The 22,779-nt window shown below is 49.9% G+C and overlaps 1 protein-coding gene across 1 annotated transcript in view; it reads right to left on the bottom strand.

The window, feature by feature from the left end:
* Positions 1 to 5,392: 5,392 nt before the first annotated feature.
* Positions 5,393 to 22,779, bottom strand: part of LOC142485404 (uncharacterized) — a 66,657-nt gene continuing 49,270 nt past the window's right edge. Inside the window, exon 5 of the mRNA XM_075584418.1 lies at positions 5,393 to 5,464. Within this exon, the coding sequence (XP_075440533.1) occupies positions 5,393 to 5,464 (72 nt within the window). The remainder of the gene's footprint in view (positions 5,465 to 22,779) is intronic.

Raw genomic sequence — 22,779 nt, 5'->3', positions numbered from 1 at the left:
TGACGTCATTAAAAGAAACATGGCCGGTCTCACATGGTATGGTAGCCAAACAGAGCGTGGGAAATACATCCCAACTCTGATTGGCTCTAGTACCATGTGACAGGCTTTCAAAGACGTCACATCCGTTCTCCCCCAAGCCTCTGTCACATGGTCTACTAGAGCCAATCAGAGATGGGATGGAGTTCCCACGCTCTGATTGGCTATGGTACCATGTGAGGCCAACCATGTTTCTTTTAATGACGTCATCTCGAAAGCTCGCACAAATAAAAGCATTTCGTTAGCCACAGAACGGTATCATCTATTTATTTTTTGATTATTGAAGCTCGGCTAACACGGTACTGATACCTCTACATGTATATATATATTATATACAGTGTTCGACAATCCTATACATTTACACGCCCGGGGCGGGTGGATTTAATCCCCGGGCGAGTAAATATTGGCCCAAGCAGCACACGTCTTTTTTTTTTTAAATTCCCCCGCTCGCGCTAAAATTTTCCCTGCTCGTGGTGCCTGAAAAAAAAAAAAAAACTCCCCTACCTGACAGCTGATTGGCGCGCTCTCCCAGGCATTGTGGGCGCGCGGTCAGGCTCTATATGAGCCCGCCCCCAGCGAGCGGCCATTCTTTCTGGCCGGAGTTATGTTGCAGAGTAAGTACACTCCAATCCTCCGGCCCCTCTTCTCCTTTCCTGCGAGCCAAGGTGTTTCCCCGCTTCCTCCCCCCCTCCCCCTCGATACTCGTGCCGCGGGGCGAGTGATGGTAGAGGGGGTGTCCCCCCCCTTCTCTCCCCGGTCCCGCGCCGCTTCCCTCGATACTCGCACTGCGGAGCAAGTGATGGTAGTGGGGGTGTCCCCCCCCTTCTCTCCCCGGTCCCGCGCCGCTTCCCTCGATACTCGCGCCGCCAGGCCAATGATGGTAGTGGGGGTGCCCCCCCCCCCTTCTCTCCCCGGTCCCGCGCCGCTTCCGGCTTCCCCCGATACTGGCGCCGCAAGTGATGGTAGTGGGGGGTGTCCCCCCCTTCTCTCACCGGTCCCACGCCACTTCCCGCTTCCCCCGATACTCGCGCTTCGAGTGATGGTAGTGGGGGTGTTCCCCTCCTTCTTTCCCCGGTCCCGCGCGGGGCTGGAGATGGTAGCGGGGGTGTTCCCCCACCCTACCTCCTTGGTCTTCGCTTCCCCACGGTCCCGTGGCTGCCCAAGCAGGCCGGGAGATGGTCGGGGGGAGGGCGGGGGTGTATGGGTGTGTGTGTGTGTGTGTGTGTGTGTGTGTGTGTGTGTGTGTGTGTGTGTGTGTATGGGTGTATGGGTGTGTGTATGGGTCTGGGTGTGTGTGTGTGTGTGTGTGTGTGTATGGGTCTGGGTGTGTGTGTGTGTGTGTGTGTGTGTGTGTATGGTGTGTGTGTGTGTGTGTGTGTGTGTGTGTGTGTGTGTGTGTGTGTGTGTGTGTGTGTGTGTGTGTGTGTGTGTGTGTGTGTGTGTGTGTGGGTTTGGGTGTGTGTGTATATGGGTCTGTGTGTGTGTGTGTGTTTGTGTATATGAGTGTATATGGGTGTGTGTGTTTGTGTGTGTATATGAGTGTATATGGGTCTGTGTGTGTGTGTGTGTGTGTGTGTGTATATGAGTGTATATGTGTCTGGGTGTGTGTCTGGGGGTGTGTGTATGGGTCTGTGTGTGTGTGTGTATATGGGTCTGTGTGTGTGTGTGTATATGGGTCTGTCTGTGTGTTTATATGGGTCTGTGTGTGTATATGGGTCTGTGTGTGTGTATATGGGTCTGTGTGTGTATGGGTCTGGGTGTGTGTGTGTGTGTGTGTGTGTGTGTGTGTGTGTGTGTGTGTGTGTGTGTGTGTGTGTGTGTGTGTGTGTGTGTGTGTGTGTGGGGGGGGGGGGGGTGTGTATGGGGGTGTGTGTGTGTGTGTGTGTATGGGTCTGGGTGTGTGTATATATGGGTCTGTGTGTGTGTGTGTGTGTGTGTATATGAGTGTATATGGGTCTGGGTGTGTGTGTGTGTGTGTATGGGTCTGGGTGTGTGTGTGTGTGTGTGTGTGTGTGTATGGGGGTGTGTGTATGGGGGTGTGTGTATGGGTCTGTGTGTGTGTGTGTGTATATGGGTCTGTCTGTGTGTGTATATGGGTCTGTGTGTGTGTGTATATGGGTCTGTGTGTGTGTGTGTATATGGGTCTTTGTGTCTGTGTGTGTATATGGGTCTGTGTGTGTATGTGTATATGGGTCTTTGTGTGTGCGTGTGTGTGTATATGGGTCTTTGTATGTGTGTGTGTATATGGGTGTGTGTGTGTATATGGGTGTGTGTGTGTATATTGGTGTGTGTGTGTATATGGGCGTGTGTGTGTATATGGGTGTGTGTATTTGGGTGTGTGTGTGTATAGTGTGTGGGAGAGTGTGTGTGCGTGGGAGAGTGTGTGTAGGATACCAGAAGTGTCACAGCACCCCAACCCCCAATCACCCAATCACCCCACCCCCAATCACCCAATCACCCGTCACCCCACCCAATCACCCCGTCACCCCACCCAATCACCCCGTCACCCCACCCAGTCACCTCGTCACCCCACCCAATCATCCCGTCACCCCACCCAATCACAACACCCAATCACCCCATCACCCCACCCAATCACCTCGTCACCCCACCCAATCACCCCGTCACCCCACCCAATCACCCCGTCACCCCACCCAATCACCTCGTCACCCCACCCAATCACCCCGTCACACCCCCGTCTCTCGCCCCGTCTCTCTCTCTCACCCTCTCTCTCTCTCACCCCCTCTCTCTCTCTCTCTCTCTCTCTCTCACCCCCTCTCTCTCTCTCACCCCCTCTCTCTCTATCTCACCCCCCCTCTCTCTCTCTCTCTCTCTCTCACACCTTCTCTCTCTCACCCCCTCACCCCCTCTCTCTCACACCCCCTCTCTCTCACCCCCTCTCTCTCTCACCCCCTCTCTCTCTCACCCCCCCTCTCTCTCTCTCTCTCTCACCCTCTCCCTGTGTCTGTCTCTCACTCTGTTTCTGGATCTCTTATTTACCCTATATATCTTAACTACCCTATACTACACCGAAATAACCTATTCTGCTTTCTTCCAGATCTGACTCAAGCTTCATACGGAAGACATCGGAACCCCCCCTAACCCAGAAGACAGGTAGGTAACACCTCCCCTCCAATGTATAACATTGCGGGAATGAGGGTACCAGGACATTGAGGGACAGGTTCCCCCACAATGATAAAATTCTCCTACAAAATATTGATAAAATGGAGAAAGGTGTTATTGATAAAAAACAGGATAAATTCTCCAGAGATAGGACTGACTATGAAAAAGGTCAGGTCTATGTCTGGGAGAGACCTGTTCCCACTAGGGAGTTCAATAGAAACAGATTTCCCTCCCAATCCACACCACGCAGGTGGTCGTCAGAGGAGGAGGTTAACACATCAAAACCTAACACCAGATCAATTTTAAAGTCACCCCACACAGAACGGAGACAAAGTTTTGACACTGATTCCTCTGATTACAATGACAGACCATCCGTCTCTTTCATTGCCCACGACAAACACACCACTAATGACTCAGAGGGCGGGTATTTTGACAGAACATACATGATGAATCCTAGGGAAGATCGCTCACGACCAACACATTCTAATTCTGACAATACCCAGTCAAAAAACTCAAAAAGTATAGAAGGGGCAAGAAAAACAGAAAAATCATACGGGACAGACAACAAGAGGAAGAAATATTCTTAGATCCTCAACATAACAACGTTATTAATATTTCTGACCTGACTTTGACATCATCCCAAATATTGTTGCTCAATAAAGGCTTGAATTATGCCCCCCAAGAAAATTTTGACCTCTTCACAACGATAATTGACTTACAAAAATACACACGCAAATGGGCTCTTAAGAAATTGTTTTCTAAAAACACTAACAAAACTTTATCTCAATCTATCACAAACACATCACAAACCATCATTGACAATGCCATTGTGATTAAGGCTCCAACCTTTGCTGAAAGCACGGTTGAGTTTGATATGCAGTCCTTATACGATGAGGGACACACAGAGGCAACTATTGAACCTCCCTTTTTCGGCCATACTGATTCTAAACTTAAAAAACGGTCTTTATTTGTGCCAAACAACACCAAGGGCCCATGTCTGTCAACATTTGAGAGGCTGGTGGACAGAGATTTGAGGTTACTAGCCAAAGGCTACTCATTCTCTGATTCATCATATGTATCAGATAATCTTACCCCACAGGAAAGAATTGATTTAGATCTACTGAAGAAAAATACAGACATAATCATAAAAAATGCTGATAAGGGAGGAGCAATAGTTGTACAGTCATCCATCAAATACCGGGACGAGGCTTTAAGACTTTTGAGCAACAAAGATTTTTATGCCACACTAAAATCAGATCCAACAAAGGGGTTCCTGGGGGAGCTTCAAGATCTTTTAGAACTTGGCGACACTTTATATGTTTTATCTAACAAAGAAAGGCAATATCTGGCATGTGAGTTTCCTACAATTCCAATTTTCCACCATCTCCCAAAGATCCACAAATCACTGGAGAACCCCCCGGGGAGGCCTATTGTCTCCAGTATTGGATCTTTGGGAGATGGTGTTTCACGTTATGTGGACAAATTTCTGCAACCCATTGTAAAAACCTTACCTTCATTCATTGAAGACACTACAGCATTGTTAATTTCATTAGAAGATATGTCTTGGAAGGAGGGATATCGATGGGTCACCATGGACGTCACATCACTGTACACTATTATTGAACACGAGCACGGCCTAAGGGTCATTAATCACTACTTACAACTTTCTACACTTTCCATAGCACAAATCACTTTTATTACTGATTCTATTCTTTTTTTACTCACACATAACTATTTTCTTTTTGACACACAATTTTTTCTTCAAAAACAGGGCACAGCTATGGGGACTTCTTTTGCACCCTCATATGCTAATTTGTTCATGGGTTTATGGGAATCTATTCACATTTATGGTAGCACTAATTCATTTCGTTCTAACATTATTTTTTATAAACGTTTCATTGATGATTTGATTTTCATTTGGGAGGGTGATCTAAATAGTCTTCACACATTCATTGAAACTCTTAATACTAATAATATGAATCTTCACTTTACTTTTGAAACTGATACTGTTAAAATCAATTACCTTGATGTGACCATCCATGGTGACCCTATCACTGGTATACATACTGATATATATACAAAACCACATGCCAGGAATTCATATCTACACGCCAGAAGCAGTCATCCTAAAACATTGATACGTGGGATCCCTAAGGGACAATTTCTGCGTTATAGACGCCTTTGTTCAGACCCAGAAACCTTTTTGAAACACTCCAAAACACTAAGTGATAAATTCTTATCCAGGGGATACAATAAAGCCGATGTTGATGTGGCCCTCCTTAATGCTAAAACTGTGGACCGTGGGGATCTATTGAAAAAGAAAATTAGAAACAAACAAACAAAATTTCAGGATATGCCATTATTCATTACAAAATTTAGCAAACAGGCGTCACAAATTAGACAGATAGTGTCCAAACATTGGAACATATTAAAACTGGACAAAGATTTGGATACATATACGACACACGGTCCCAGATTTGCTTTCAGAAGGGCCAACACATTAGCCTCATCCATTTCTAAAAGCTTGTACAAATCTCCAAGTCAATCCCGTATGAGTAACATACCCAGAGGTTTCTTTAGATGCAGTTTCTGCAAATGTTGCAAATATGCCACACCAACTAAGAGAGTACACACATTGTTTCCAAAAGGTAAACATAGAATTAACACCTTTATTAACTGTCAAACAAGTCACGTTGTATATGTAATTACATGCGGATGTCGATATAAATATGTGGGCAGAACCATCAGATCATTGTACATTCGTATCTCAGAACATGTCAGATTAATCAATAAGAAAGATTTAGTACATCCACTATCCAAACATTTTGTACAATGTCCACTTGGTGGACTTAAAAATTTCTCATTTTGTGCGGTTGAACACGTCCCCTCTTGTATTAGGGGAGGCGATAGATTGAACCGACTAAATAAAAAGGAGATGTCATGGATATTTTCCCTGAATACTTTGCAGCCTTACGGCTAAATGTTGAATGGGAATTGAAACATTTTCTTGGAGATTAACTGTTGCATAAAGCATATATATATTCTTTGGTTTTATCATATGCTTCCTCTTCCTTCCCTTCCCCCCTCCCCCCCCTCCCCCTCCCCCTTCCCCCCCCCCTTTCCCTCCCTTCCCCCCCCCTCTTCCCTTTATCTGGTTTCCCATTTATTCCTTTATACTTCATTGCATTTATTGTATTATTTCTTATTGTTTCATTACTAAGATAATTATTATGTAAATAATAAGATCAACAAGCTATTTGTTAATGACAGCTCTCTCAATTTTCTCTTGTAAAAATCAAAAATTAGGAGTCCGGGTGATTTCATAATATTATTGTTGTATTTCATTATAAACTTTATTTACATTGGTGCTTTTTTCTTTTAATGTACATGTTTTTAGTTCTTTTGACCAATATACTAGTGATTTTGGTTATACATGTATTGTATTGTATATGCTTTTTCTTGCCAAACATATAGATTGGTCATTTTTAACCCCAGCTATGTTTTTAACTTCACATGCCATTATCAGCAATGTCAGGATGTACACCTGTTACCCATTTGTTTGGGGCTTGACCACAGGTGTTGTTACTTGCATTTGCTATATATGCATCATGTTTTTACAAACGGATCACTCTTTTGACAAAGGCCTGACGGGCTGAAACGCGTCAAGAGGATCCGTTTGCACTATGTTCTATTAAAGTTTCATGCCACACTGATCAGCCTTTCCTGAAGCTTTTATTCCACGGCTGTGCGGCGTACTGACCTCCCTGGGGAGGATTTCTAGTAGTAGGACTACGGATCAGGTAAGATCCCAGGCGGGATTTCTGCTTTAGATATTGTGAAGCGGGGGCATCCAGACACTGATTAAGGGGTTCAGGAAACTAGTCATTCACACCTGGCTTTTATTTCTAGATCGACATTTACACAGACACACACACACACACACGTAACAAGGGCTAATTGTAGTATAATGTAATACAATAAATATATTTGTCATTTAAATGGATTTTATTCATATGTTTTATTTTAAAGCGGGGTTGGGGGCGGGGTTGGGGGCGGGACTAGGGGCGGGGTTGGGGGCGGGACTAGGTGGCGAGTAGATTTTTTGGTTGGGCGAGTAGATTTTTGGGTGATTTGTCGAACACTGTATATATATATATATATATATATATATATATATATATATATATATATATAAAAGAGAAAGAAGAGAGAGCGCACGCCCCATAGCGTAATATTGTTGATTTAATGTTAAAAGGGAAGGGGGGGGAGAATTACACTCACAAGAGTAAAATTCAAATAAAACAATGTGTGAATAAATCACCACCATCCGGTCTCTGCACTGCAAACGTCCACAAGTCTTAGCTCCCTCAGGGCTGCGTGGAGATGATGATGTTCACAGGAGGCCAGTGGTGTAATTCGCCGACAAAGATTCAGTCCATATGGTCCCGTAGTTCGCCTCTCCCACTTGAATGGCCGCAATGTAGATCTCGCGCTTCAATGCTGCCTCGTGCGCGTGCGTAGCGTCGCAATGACGTAATTGCGCAATTGGAATCCCTGGCGCGTTTTGTCACCAGAGGGCGACTTTCTCAAAAGGCTGATACTGAATGGACAAGGCTCCTGATATTTATAGCCAGTTGGTTGCTTGGCAACCCGTAATTAGAGTAGAATATATAAACCTGTGAGGTTCCAACGGAGATAAGAGTCCCATAAAGAATTAGGGTTGCAGACCTGTCTAAGACATGTGAATGTGCTCACAAGTGAAATTCTTTATTGGAATATATCCGTAAATAGAAATCATGGGCCCAGGACAAATTTAAGGAGCAGCCTCCCCCCCCCCCCCAATTAATCCCCCCCAATTTACCTTTGTAATCCCCACATCTCACCCCCCCTCCCTCCTCCCCCCATTAAACCCCCCACTGCACAGCGCACTGTGTGTGTTCCTTAGGGGTGGGAAAACGAGATATTGGGAGAGACAGAGGGAGAGGAGAGGGAGGGGAGGAAGGAGAGGAGAAGGGGGAGCAGGGGAGACAGGGGAGAGCGAGAGGGGGGAGGCAGGGATAGTGGATGAGAGAGAGAAGGGATATTGGATGAGAGAGAGAGGGGGCAGTGGGAGAGAGGGGGGACAGGGATAGTGGATGAGAGAGGGGACAGGGATATTGGGAGAGAGGGGACAGGGATATTGGATGAGAGAGAGAGGCAGGGATAGTGGGAGAGAGGGAGGACAGGGATATTGGATGAGAGGGAGAGAGGGGGAACAGGGATAGTGGATGAGAAAGAGAGGGGGAACAGGGATAGTGGATGAGAGAGGGGGGACAGGGATATTGGATGAGACGGGGAACAGGGATAGTGGATGAGAGAGAGAGGGGGAACAGAAATAGTGGATGAGAGATAGAGAGGGGACATGGATATTGGATGAGAAAGGGGGGACAGGGATAGTGGATGAGAGAGAGAGGGGGAACAGAAATAGTGGATGAGAGATAGAGGGGGGGTAGGGATATTGAATGAGAAAGGGGGGACAGGGATAGGGGATGCGTGAGAGAGAGAAAGGGGACAGAGATAGTGGATGAGAGAGAGAGGGGACAGGGATAGTGGATGAGAGAGAGAGGGGACAGGGATAGTGGATGAGAGAGAGAGGGGACAGGGATAGTGGATGAGAGAGAGAGGGGACAGGGATAGTGGATGAGAGAGAGAGGGGACAGGGATAGTGGATGAGAGAGAGGGGGGACAGGGATAGTGGATGAGAAAGGGGGGACAGGGATAGTGGATGAGAGAGAGGGGGGACAGGGATAGTGGATGAGAGAGAGAGGGGACAGGAATAGTGGATGAGAGAGAGGGGACAGGGATAGTGGATGAGAGAGAGAGGGGACAGGAATAGTGGATGAGAGAGAGAGGGGACAGGGATAGTGGATGAGAGAGAGGGGGGACAGGGATAGTGGATGAGAAAGGGGGGACAGGGATAGTGGATGAGAGAGAGGGGGGACAGGGATAGTGGATGAGAGAGAGAGGGGACAGGAATAGTGGATGAGAGAGAGGGGACAGGGATAGTGGATGAGAGAGAGAGGGGACAGGGATAGTGGATGAGAGAGAGAGGGGACAGGGATAGTGGATGAGAGAGAGGGGACAGGGATAGTGGATGAGAGAGAGGGGGGACAGGGATAGTGGATGAGAGAGAGGGGGGACAGGGATAGGGGATGAGAGAGAGAAGGGATATTGGATGAGAGAGAGAGGGGGCAGTGGGAGAGAGATTTTTTCGTTTATTGAAACTGTATTCAGCGTCAACGCCGGGCTTCGGAGACAGGGCAGCTGCTACCCTGACAACCAGTATTCAATTTGAATACTTTGTGTCCCACGGCAGCTCGCACGGCAGCACGCCCTCCCTCCGAAGCCTGCACCCTGAACGAGGCCTTACACACTACAGCATTACAATGAGCGCGCAGTAACCGCCCGCACCATCACGCCCTCCAATTTAGAACAGACCTCAGAATTTGATCTTGCCGGGCGACGCGTCACTGAGCGGTTCAGCCAATGAGGGCGAAGCGCTCGTGTGATGTCATGGCTGCGCCTCCCTGTCACCTCTCGATGCCGCCTGCCTGCAGTGCAGATTTGGGGCGGGCGCATCGCCCTGAGGGAGCGCGCGGCCGCAGCTTTTGGTATGATCACGGCCTTGGGTAAAGCTCTTACCTCCCAGAGGGTTTATTTTAACACTTTAGCCCGTTTGAAAAATCACAAGATGTTTAATTCAACTTTCTCATTGAACATTTGTAGAGAAAATGAGCCAAGCTGCCAGAAGCTATTTTTCAATGTTTAGCGTCTTTACTAATGAGTGTAAATGACACTTCATATACAGCAGGTTATGGGACACAGTATTACAGTAAATGGCCACCATGTTTCTTCTCACATCCCAGTATAGGGATCTCTCCTATTATCACACGCTGGTAGCAGCTGAGAGAGCTCAGGGGCTGAGCCCAGAATGTGACGCACATCATCATTCTACAGCTCAAAAAATGCCATGTTTATGTGCTACCTGATTTCCGTGGTTACAGCCCAACCGCCCTGTACCTGAGCCCTGTGTCACTGGGCTTGTGCTGTTATCACTTGCTGCTGACTGCAATAACCTGCACAGCTGCTGACTGCGTCTGCAAGGAGTTTCCTCCCAACGTGAGCTACTTGTAGAGCGGATACTTGGACATTTCAGAGCGGAAGGAGCCTCCCAGCGTAAAGGCGCACTTTCCCCAGGGAGAGAGAGACACCTCGGGTAAGATCTGATTAAAGGACAACCTTTGAGGAGCGGGCTTAGTGTGTGTGTATTTCAGGAGGGGTCTTTATTGTGTGTGTGTGTGTGTGTGTGTGTGTGTGTGTGTGTATTTGGGATGGGTATTTATTGTGTGTGTGTATTTGGGAAGGCGGGCTTATTGTGTGTGTGTGTATTTGGGAAGGGGCACTTATTGTGTATGTGTGTGTATTTGGGAAGGACGGCTTATTGTGTGTGTGTTTGTGTGTATTTGGGAAGGTGCGCTTACTCTGTACAGTATGTGTGTGTATTTGAGGAGGGGTCAGTAAAAAAGGGATCCAACGCTCTACGAAATTTTAATTATAAGCTAATTTATTTGTGCCATTGTTAATTTGGGGGGGGGTGCGTATTGTGTTTGTGTATTTGGGAAGGGGCGCTTACTGTGTATGTGTGTGTATTTGGGGAGGGGACTTATTGTGTGAGTGTACTGGGGATGGGGGTTATGTAGTGTGGGATCAGAGGGGGAGTTTGAGACAGAGGGGTGTAAGAGAGAAGGGGAGACTGACAGACAGAGGTGGGAGTGTAAGAGGGGGATGAGAGAGCGAAGTGGTGTGTGAGAAGGGGTCAGTGTAAGAGAAAATGGGGGTAGAGGGTGCTCGCAATGTCGCCAACACGTGGGTGGGGGGCCCCGGTGGAAGCTCTAGTCCTGGGCCCTAGGAAACCTGTCTGCGGCCCTGGTCATACAAGCTGAGTAACATGTAGAAAGGACACATGTATGTTCAGAATGAGTTACCATGGTATGCTGAGAGGCATCATAGCAGGTAATACTGTGCGCTGCAAGGTCAGGGAGGGGAAGGGTCCGATTGGGGAGTTGGAAGGGCCCAGAATATCTCTAAAAGCATTGTCCTTCATACAGATCGGAGGCAGAGAGGGGATAAGACCACAGCCGCAATTCAGCCAGGAGGAGCAAACAATGGCTGAAAAGGAGGAGCCGCCTCGGGTGAAGATGGTGAGTGTACAAATTGCTGTCACTGTGCAACTCTTCCAATGACCTGCAAATTAATGCAGAGAAATAGTGACACGTCTTTCTAACATGTTAAGCGCCAAAGGGGAACTCAACAGCTGTTGGAGAAGTTAAGGGAGTTACTAACACAAACTCAGTATAAATTCTAGTTATTTATTTATTCCTTTTTTTATTTTAAACACGTACAAACAACATATTTAACAGTATTCACATTAAAGGGCAGAGTGGGCGGGAATCTCATGCCCGGGTGCAGACTGACCCCGTGCCCCTGCCTCTGTCTATTTCTAACCTCCCTGACCCTTCCCCCTGCCACGTCAGCCCTGCTGCCAGAGGGGGGGGAGAGGCCAGGGGGGACGCAGTCCACACTCACAGGTAAGGGGAGCCTAGTCCCTCTGGGCATAGCGCCCTGTCACAGAGGGCTCAAGGCTACTTTTCTGGGCTATTTTGAAGCGAGCGACACTGGGGAACATTTAGGGGTCTTCCCAAACACAGAGAGAACATTTAGGGGTCACACAGAACATTTAGGGGTCTTCCCAAACACAGAGAGAACATTTAGGGGTCTTCCCAAACACAGAGAGAATATTTAGGGGTCACACAGAACATTTAGGGGTCTCCCCAGACACAGTAAACCCCACACACACAGATCCCAAAACCTCTGCCTTTCCCAAACTGCAGGCGGAGGGTCAAGATTTCAGGTGTTTAAATAAAACGTTAATACCCGGAGTGTTTGTCTGGCTTTTATTGTAACTTACATAGTTACATCGTAGATGAGGTTGAAAAAAGATGTAGGTCCATACAGTTCAACCTAAGCTAAATTTAGACAACAGATACTTTATCCTATATCTATACTTACTTATTGATCCAGAGGAAGGCAAACAAAAAACCCCATTAAGGGGAAAAATTAATTCCTTCCTGACTCCAAGAATTGGCTATTGGATTAATCCCTGGATCAACATCCTTCCCATGTACTGTATACTTATTTGGTATATCCCTGTATACCTTTCCCATCTAAAAAGATATCCAACCTTTTTTTGAACAAATCTATTGTATCTGCCATCACAGTCTCCATGGGTAATGAATTCCACATTTTAACTGCCCTTACTGTAAAGAACCCTTTCCTTTGTTGCTGGTGAAATTTCCTTTCCTCCAACCTTAAGGGATGGCCCCGAGTCCTTAGTACTGCCCGTGGGATGAATAGGTCTTTTGAAAGCTCCATGTATTGTCCCCGAATATATTTGTACTGTATATAGTTATCATATCCCCTCTTAGACGCCTCTTTTCTAATGTAACTAAAAATAATTTACTGATGCAGCCACCAGTATTAGAACGCTTACCGGAGAAATTCCTTGGAGATTCTGGGGTATCTCACAGTAATTGACTCAACATTTCTGTAAAATTCTTAATGGCCCATCGGATTGACACAGCAGGGGTCCCTGCAGTCCCATTCAGTTTGCAGGAACCCCCTGCTGTGTAGCTAGCCTCTCCTCATAAGTTAGATTGTCCACCCCCTTTATTAATTTTCTCTGCACTCTCTCTAGTTCCATAATGTCTTTTCTTAGGATTTGGTGCCCAAAATTGTACTCCATATTCAAGGTGTGGTCTTACTAGTGCTTTGTAAAGGGGCATAATTATGTTTACTTCCCTTCCATCCATTGCCCATTTGATAAAAGAACACGGAAATCACCAGGCGCTCCTGAGGGTGTTCCAGGTAGGGAAAAATGACATACAATGGTGAACCAACAATAAGGGTGAGGCAACAATAAAAAGAAAAAAGGAGAAAATAAAATATACAACCAGTGTTCAATTGTAGCTCAACCTTCAATGGATCTTCCTTGTTGATCCTTTACTAGTTGTAGTGTCGAGAAGTCAGGGAGCGCAGTACACCGGGTGAACATAAAGGGACAAAGCCTCACACAGATGATAGTGCAACACTGTGTGATGAAATTATGATAACCCTATAACTATAATGGGGACATGGAGAGAGGACAATAAAGAATTGCTGCACGGATTGAAAGGACAACAAATGGATTTAGTGAGCAAACATCATGGAACACACAGATGCAATGGGAACTTACAAGAAAGCCCCAAAATCAGGCAATTGGAATAGAGCTCAGTCAGTGTCCGTTGTGGGAGGTAAAAAACCTGTGAGTGATGAAACCGATCCCTGAGGTACTCCACTCATGACTTTAGCCCAACCTGAAAAAGTTCCATTTATGACAACCCTCTGTTGTCTGTCCTTTAACCAGTTTTCAATCCAGGTGCATATATTATTACTGAGTCCAATTTTCTTTATTTTGTACACCAACCTCTTGTGTGAAACCGTATCAAAAGCCTTTGCAAAATCTAAGTAGACCACATCAACTGCATTACCCTGGTCTAAATTCCTACTTACCTCCTCAAAGAAACAAATAAGGTTAGTTTGGCAAGATCTATCCTTCATAAATCCATGCTGACTATTACTAATAATTTTGTTTTCCATTAGGTATTCCTGAATATTATCCCGTATTAAACCTTCAAGTAGTTTCCCTACTATTGAAGTCAGGCTTACAGGTCTGTAATTTCCCGGTTGTGATCTAGCTCCCTTTTTAAATATAGGCACCACATCTGCTTTACGCCAATCTTGTGGTACTGAGCCTGTGGAAATGGAGTCCTTGAATATTAAATATAATGGTTTGGCTATTACTGAGCTTAACTCCTTGAGAACTCTTGGCTGTATGCCATCGGGGCCAGGTGCCTTATTTACTTTCATTTTTTCAAGTCGCTTATGAACTTCTTCCTCAGTTAACCAATTGCTCATTAATGTGGAGGTTGTGGCTTCCTCCTGCGGCACTACTATTGAATTTGATTCTTCCCTGGTAAACACAGAGGCAAAGAATTTGTTTAATGCCTCATCTTTTTCCTTATCTCCAATAATCTGCCTACCCATCTCACACTCAATTTATTTCAAATGAGACCATGTTATGATCACTGTTACCCAAATGTCCCAGGACTTGAATATTTGTTATTACCTCTATATTGTTTGATATGAACAAATCCAGTATTGCCCCTCTCCTGGTTGGTTCCTCAATAATTTGGGTCATATAATTTCTCCTGAAGTCTGTCACCGATACAGGTTATCCATATGATCACTTCTCTGTGTGTATCCGACTGTCTCTTTTCTTTTTAACCCTGCGTATGTCAGTCACTTGTTATACTAGATCTGTCACTTTTCATATTCCTTTTGTGTGTGTGTCTGTGTGTGTGTATTTGTGTGTGCGCTTATCTGTGCATCTGTGTGCGTGCGCATATTTATGCGTGCATGTGTATCTGTTTATCTGTGCGTATATATATATATATATATATATATATATATATATATATATATATATATATATATCACACACACAGTGTATACTATATAAAGAGAGAGAGAGAGAGAATCGAAAGTCAGATTTTTGTGTCTGCTACAATACAATTCTTTGTACACTTACCTCTGAGTGCTGCCTCTCTTTGCTGTTTCACTGCCCTGATGGATGGCAACGTAATATATACATGTTTCAAAAGTATATTTGAAGAATAGCACACAATACCCAACATTACGCATATTGTACAAGGATGCTGAATGCCGTGTGAACTTTTTTTGGTTAGGAAACCCCAGAATATGATTTTTAAATTCTGGGGAACCCCAACCCTCACCCCCTGTCTGTCACCCTGTCTCCCTCATCCCTCACTGCCCCTTTTACGCTCCCTCTCCCACTCACACTCTCCCCCTTAAACTCCTTTTCTCCTTCACACTCTCCCCCCACTCTCCTTCTCCCACTCTCTCCTTCTCCCCCTCACACTCTCCCCCTCACGCTCCTTCTCCCCCTCACACTCTCCCCTAAGGCTCCTTCTCCCCCTCACACTCTTTCCTTTACGCTCCTTCACCCCCTTACGATCCTTCTCTCCCTCTTACACTCCTTCCCTCACACTCTCCCCCTTACGCTAATTTACCCCCTCACGCTATCCCCCTTACGCTCCTTCTCCCCCTCACACTCTCCCCCTCACTCTCCTTCTCCCCCTCACACTCTCCACCTTACGCCCTTTCTCCCCCTCACACTCTCCCCCTTACGCTCCTTCTCTCCCTCACGCTCCTCCCCCTCACACGCTCCCCTAATGCTCCTTCTCCACCTCACACTCTCCCCTTACGCTAATATACCCCATCACGCTCTCCCCCTTATGCTCCTTCTCCCCCTCACACTCTCCCCCTTACGCTCCTTCTCCCCCTCACACTCTCCCCCTTGCGTTCATTCTTTCCCTCACGCTCTCCACCTTACGCTCCATCTCCCCCTCACACTCTCCCCTTACGCTAATTTACCCCATCACGCTCTCCCCCTTACGCTCCTTCTCCCCCTCACACTCTCCCCCTTACGCTCCTTCTCCCCCTCACACTCTCCCCCTTGCGTTCATTCTTTCCCTCACGCTCTCCACCTTACGCTCCTTCTCCCCCTCACACTCTCCCCCTTACGCTCCTTCTCCCCCTGACACTCTCCCCCTTACGCTCCTTCTCCCCCTCACACTCTCCCCCTTACGCTCCTTCTCCCCCTCACACTCTCCCCTTACGCTCCTTCTCCCCCTCACACTCCCCCTTATACTCCTTCTCCCCCTCCCACTCTCCCCCTTTTGCTCCTTCTCCCACTCTCACACTCCCCCTCACTCTCCTTCTCCCCCTCACATTCTCCCCCTTACACTCCTTCTCCCCCTCACACTTTCCACCTTATGCTCCTTCTCCCCCTTACACTCTCCCCCTTACACTCCTTCTCCCCCTCACACTCTCCCCCTTACGCTGCTTCTCCCCTCACACTCTCCACTTTACGCTCCTTTACCCCCTCACGCTATCCCCCTTGCGCTCCCTTACCCCAATGCTCTTCCCCTTACGCTCCTTCTCCCCCTCCCGCTCGCCTCTTACGCTCCTTCTCCCCCTCCCGCTCTCCTCTTATGCTCCTTCTCCCCTCACACTCTCCCCCTTTCGCTCCTTCTCCCACTCACACTCTCCCCCTCACTCTCCTTCTCCCCCTCACAGTCTCCCCCTCACTCTCCTTCTCCCCCTCACACTCTCCACCTTATGCTCCTTCTCCCACTCACACTCTCCCCCTTATTCTCCTTTTCCCCTCACTATCCCCCTTACGCTCCTTTACCCCCTCACGCTCTCCCCTTACGCTCCTTCTCCCCCACACACTCTCCCCCTTACGCTCCTTTAACCCCTCATGCTCTCCCCTTACGCTCCTTCCCCTAACACTCTCCCCTTACGCTCCTTCTCCCCCTCACACTCTCCCGCTTACACTCCTTCTCCCCCCTCACGCTCTCTCCCTTACGCTCCTCCTCCCCCTCACACTCTCCTGCTTACACTCCTTCTCCCCCCTCATGCTCTCTCCCTTATGCTCCTTCTCCCCCTCACACTCTCCCCCTTATGATCCTTCTCCCCCTCACACTCTCCCCATTACGCTCCTCCCCCTCACACTCTCCCCCTTACGCTCCTCCCCCTCACACTCTCCCCTTACGCTCCTTCTCCCCCTCACACTCCCCCCCTTTCGCTCCTTCTCCCACTCACACTCTCCCCCTCACTCTCCTTCTCCCCCTCACAGTCTCCCCCTCAATCTCCTTCTCCCCCTCACACTCTCCGCCTTATGCTCCTTCTCACACTCACACTCTCCCCCTTATGCTCCTTCTCCCCCTCACACTATCCCCCTTACGCTCCTTCTACCCCTCATGATCTCTCCTTTCGCTCCTTCTCCCCCTTATGCTCCTTCTCCCCCTCACACTCTCCCCCTTTCGCTCAATCTCCCACTCACACTCTCCCCCTCACTCTCCTTTTCCCCCTCACTCTCCTTCTCCCCCTCACGCTCTCCACCTTACGCTCCTTCTCCCCCTCACACTCTCCCCCTTACGCTCCTTCTCCCCCTGACACTCTCCCCCTTACGCTCCTTCTCCCCCTCACACTCTCCCCCTTACGCTCCTTCTCCCCCTCACACTCTCCCCTTACGCTCCTTCTCCCCCTCACACTCCCCCTTATACTCCTTCTCCCCCTCCCACTCTCCCCCTTTTGCTCCTTCTCCCACTCTCACACTCCCCCTCACTCTCCTTCTCCCCCTCACATTCTCCCCCTTGCACTCCTTCTCCCCCTCACACTTTCCACCTTATGCTCCTTCTCCCCCTTACACTCTCCCCCTTACACTCCTTCTCCCCCTCACACTCTCCCCCTTATGCTGCTTCTCCCCTCACACTCTCCACTTTACGCTCCTTTACCCCCTCACGCTATCCCCCTTGCGCTCCCTTACCCCAATGCTCTTCCCCTTACGCTCCTTCTCCCCCTCCCGCTCTCCTCTTACGCTCCTTCTCCCCCTCCCGCTCTCCTCTTATGCTCCTTCTCCCCTCACACTCTCCCCCTTTCGCTCCTTCTCCCAATCACACTCTCCCCCTCACTCTCCTTCTCCCCCTCACAGTCTCCCCCTCACTCTCCTTCTCCCCCTCACACTCTCCACCTTATGCTCCTTCTCCCACTCACACTCTCCCCCTTATTCTCCTTTTCCCCTCACTATCCCCCTTACGCTCCTTTACCCCCTCACGCTCTCCCCTTACGCTCCTTCTCCCCCACACACTCTCCCCCTTACGCTCCTTTAACCCCTCATGCTCTCCCCTTACGCTCCTTCCCCTAACACTCTCCCCTTACGCTCCTTCTCCCCCTCACACTCTCCCGCTTACACTCCTTCTCCCCCCTCACGCTCTCTCCCTTACGCTCCTCCTCCCCCTCACACTCTCCTGCTTACACTCCTTCTCCCCCCTCATGCTCTCTCCCTTATGCTCCTTCTCCCCCTCACACTCTCCCCCTTATGATCCTTCTCCCCCTCACACTCTCCCCATTACGCTCCTCCCCCTCACACACTCCCCCTTACGCTCCTTCTCCCCCTCACACTCTCTCCCTTACGCACCTTCTCCCTCCTCACAATCTCCCCCTTATGATCCTTCTCCCCCTCACACTCTCTCCCTTACGCTCCTTCTCCCCCTCACACTCTCCCCCTTATGCTCATTCTCCCCCTCACACTCTCCTCCTTATGCTCATTCTCCCCCTCACACTCTCCCCCTTACGCTCATTCTCCCCCTCACACTCTCCCCCTTACACTTATTCTCCCCCTCACTCTCTCCCCTTATGCTCCTTCTCACCCTCACAATCTCCCCCTTACACTCCTTCTCCCACTCACACTCTCCCCCTTATGCGCCTTCTCTCCCTCACAATCTCCCCCTTACGCGCCTTCTCCCCCTCACACTATCCCCCTTACGCGCCTTCTCCCCCTCACACTCTCCCCCTTACGCTCCTTCTCCCCTCACCCTCTCCCCCTTACGCTCTCCTCTTATGATCTTTTTTCCCCTCACGCTCTCTCCCTTACGCTCCTTCTCCCCCTCACGCTCTCCCCTTATGCTCCTTCTCACCCTCACAATCTCCCCCTTACACTCCTTCTCCCATTCACACTCTCCCCCTAACGCTCCTTCTCCCCCTCACACTCTCCCCCTTACGCTCCTTCTCCCCCTCACACTCTCCCCTTACGCTCCTTCTCCCCCTCACACTCCCCCTTATACTCCTTCTCCCCCTCCCACTCTCCCCCTTTTGCTCCTTCTCCCACTCTCACACTCCCCCTCACTCTCCTTCTCCCCCTCACATTCTCCCCCTTGCACTCCTTCTCCCCCTCACACTTTCCACCTTATGCTCCTTCTCCCCCTTACACTCTCCCCCTTACACTCCTTCTCCCCCTCACACTCTCCCCCTTACGCTGCTTCTCCCCTCACACTCTCCACTTTACGCTCCTTTACCCCCTCACGCTATCCCCCTTGCGCTCCCTTACCCCAATGCTCTTCCCCTTACGCTCCTTCTCCCCCTCCCGCTCTCCTCTTACGCTCCTTCTCCCCCTCCCGCTCTCCTCTTATGCTCCTTCTCCCCTCACACTCTCCCCCTTTCGCTCCTTCTCCCAATCACACTCTCCCCCTCACTCTCCTTCTCCCCCTCACAGTCTCCCCCTCACTCTCCTTCTCCCCCTCACACTCTCCACCTTATGCTCCTTCTCCCACTCACACTCTCCCCCTTATTCTCCTTTTCCCCTCACTATCCCCCTTACGCTCCTTTACCCCCTCACGCTCTCCCCTTACGCTCCTTCTCCCCCACACACTCTCCCCCTTACGCTCCTTTAACCCCTCATGCTCTCCCCTTACGCTCCTTCCCCTAACACTCTCCCCTTACGCTCCTTCTCCCCCTCACACTCTCCCGCTTACACTCCTTCTCCCCCCTCACGCTCTCTCCCTTACGCTCCTCCTCCCCCTCACACTCTCCTGCTTACACTCCTTCTCCCCCCTCATGCTCTCTCCCTTATGCTCCTTCTCCCCCTCACACTCTCCCCCTTATGATCCTTCTCCCCCTCACACTCTCCCCATTACGCTCCTCCCCCTCACACACTCCCCCTTACGCTCCTTCTCCCCCTCACACTCTCTCCCTTACGCACCTTCTCCCTCCTCACAATCTCCCCCTTATGATCCTTCTCCCCCTCACACTCTCTCCCTTACGCTCCTTCTCCCCCTCACACTCTCCCCCTTATGCTCATTCTCCCCCTCACACTCTCCTCCTTATGCTCATTCTCCCCCTCACACTCTCCCCCTTACGCTCATTCTCCCCCTCACACTCTCCCCCTTACACTTATTCTCCCCCTCACTCTCTCCCCTTATGCTCCTTCTCACCCTCACAATCTCCCCCTTACACTCCTTCTCCCACTCACACTCTCCCCCTTATGCGCCTTCTCTCCCTCACAATCTCCCCCTTACGCGCCTTCTCCCCCTCACACTATCCCCCTTACGCGCCTTCTCCCCCTCACACTCTCCCCCTTACGCTCCTTCTCCCCTCACCCTCTCCCCCTTACGCTCTCCTCTTATGATCTTTTTTCCCCTCACGCTCTCTCCCTTACGCTCCTTCTCCCCCTCACGCTCTCCCCTTATGCTCCTTCTCACCCTCACAATCTCCCCCTTACACTCCTTCTCCCATTCACACTCTCCCCCTAACGCTCCTTCTCCCCCTCACACTCTCCCCCTTATGCTCCTTCTCACCCTCACAATCTCCCCCATACGCTCATTCTCCCCCTCACACTCTCCCCCTTACGCTCCTTCTTCCCCTCACACTCTCCCCCTTATGCTCCTTCTCCCCCTCACCCTCTCCCCATTATGCTCCTTTTTCCCCTCACGCTCTCCCCCTTACGCTCCTTCTCCCCCTCACACTCTCCCCCTTATGCTCCTTCTCACCCTCACAATCTCCCCCATACGCTCATTCTCCCCCTCACACTCTCCCCCTTACGCACCTTCTCCCCTCTCACAATCTCCCCTTTATGATCCTTCTCCCCCTCACACACTCCCCCTTACGCTCCTTCTCCCCCTCACACTCTCTCCCTTATGCACCTTCTCCCTCCTCACAATCTCCCCCTTATGATCCTTCTCCCCCTCACACTCTCTCCCTTACGCTCCTTCTCCCCCTCACACTCTCCCCCTTATGCTCATTCTCCCCCTCACACTCTCCCCCTTATGCTCATTCTCCCCCTCACACTCTCCCCTTACGCTCATTCTCCCCCTCACACTCTCCCCCTTACGCTCATTCTCCCCCTAACGCTCCTTCTCCCCTCACAATCTCCCCCTTATGATCCTTCTCCCCCTCACACTCTCTCCCTTACGCACCTTCTCCCCCCTCACAATCTCCCCCTTATGCTCCTTCTCCCCCTCACACTCTCCCCCTTATGCTCCTTCTCTCCTTCACACTCTCCCCCTTATGCTCCTTCTCCCCCTCACAATCTCCCCCTTACGCGCCTTCTCCCCCCTCACACTCCCCCTCACACTCTCCCCCTTACACTCCTTCTCCCCTCACACTCTCCCCCTTACGCTCTCCTCTTACGATCCTTTTTCCCCTCACACTCTCCCCTCACTCTCCTTCACCCCCTCACGCTCTCCCCCTTATGCTCCTTCTCTACCTCACACTCTACACCTTATGCTCCTTCTCCCCCTCACTCTCCCACTTACGCTCCTTCTCCCCCTCACTCTCCCCTTAACGCTCCTTCACCCTCTCATACTCTCCCCCTTATACACCTTCTCTCCCTCACTCTCTCCCTTACGCTCCTTTACCCCTCACAATCTCCCCCTTATGAACCTTCTCCCCCTCACACTATCCCCCTTACGCTCCTTCTCCCCCTCACACTCTCCCCCTTACGCTCCTTCTCCCCTCACCCTCTCCCCCTTACGCTCTCCTCTTATGATCTTTTTTCCCCTCACGCTCTCTCCCTTACGCTCCTTCTCCCCCTCACGCTCTCCCCTTATGCTCCTTCTTACCCTCACAATCTCCCCCTTACACTCCTTCTCCCATTCACACTCTCCCCCTAACGCTCCTTCTCCCCCTCACACTCTCCCCCTTATGCTCCTTCTCACCCTCACAATCTCCCCCATACGCTCATTCTCCCCCTCACACTCTCCCCCTTACGCTCCTTCTTCCCCTCACACTCTCCCCCTTATGCTCCTTCTCCCCCTCACCCTCTCCCCATTATGCTCCTTTTTCCCCTCACGCTCTCCCCCTTACGCTCCTTCTCCCCCTCACACTCTCCCCCTTACGCACCTTCTCCCCTTTCACAATCTCCCCTTTATGATCCTTCTCCCCCTCACACACTCCCCCTTACGCTCCTTCTCCCCCTCACACTCTCTCCCTTACGCACCTTCTCCCTCCTCACAATCTCCCCCTTATGATCCTTCTCCCCCTCACACTCTCTCCCTTACGCTCCTTCTCCCCCTCACACTCTCCCCCTTATGCTCATTCTCCCCCTCACACTCTCCCCCTTATGCTCATTTTCCCCCTCACACTCTCCCCCTTACGCTCATTCTCCCCCTCACACTCTCCCCCTTACGCTCATTCTCCCCCTCACGCTCCTTCTCCCCTCACAATCTCCCCCTTATGATCCTTCTCCCCCTCACACTCTCTCCCTTACGCACCTTCTCCCCCCTCACAATCTCCCCCTCACGCTCCTTCTCCCCTCACAATCTCCCCCTTATGATCCTTCTCCCCCTCACACTCTCTCCCTTACGCACCTTCTCCCCCCTCACAATCTCCCCCTTATGCTCCTTCTCCCCCTCACAATCTCCCCCTTACGTGCCTTCTCCCCCTCACACTCCCTCTCACACTCTCCCCCTTACACTCCTTCTCCCCTCACACTCTCCTCCTTACGCTCTCCTCTTACGATCCTTTTTCCCCTCACACTCTCCCCTCACTCTCCTTCACCCCCTCACGCTCTCCCCCTTATGCTCCTTCTCTACCTCACACTCTACACCTTATGCTCCTTCTCCC

This window comes from Ascaphus truei, unplaced genomic scaffold (assembly GCF_040206685.1).
Source record: "Ascaphus truei isolate aAscTru1 unplaced genomic scaffold, aAscTru1.hap1 HAP1_SCAFFOLD_589, whole genome shotgun sequence".
Taxonomy (NCBI): domain Eukaryota; kingdom Metazoa; phylum Chordata; class Amphibia; order Anura; family Ascaphidae; genus Ascaphus; species Ascaphus truei.
Note: the sequence above shows the minus strand (reverse complement) of the source record. Positions and strands in the feature narration are given on the sequence as shown.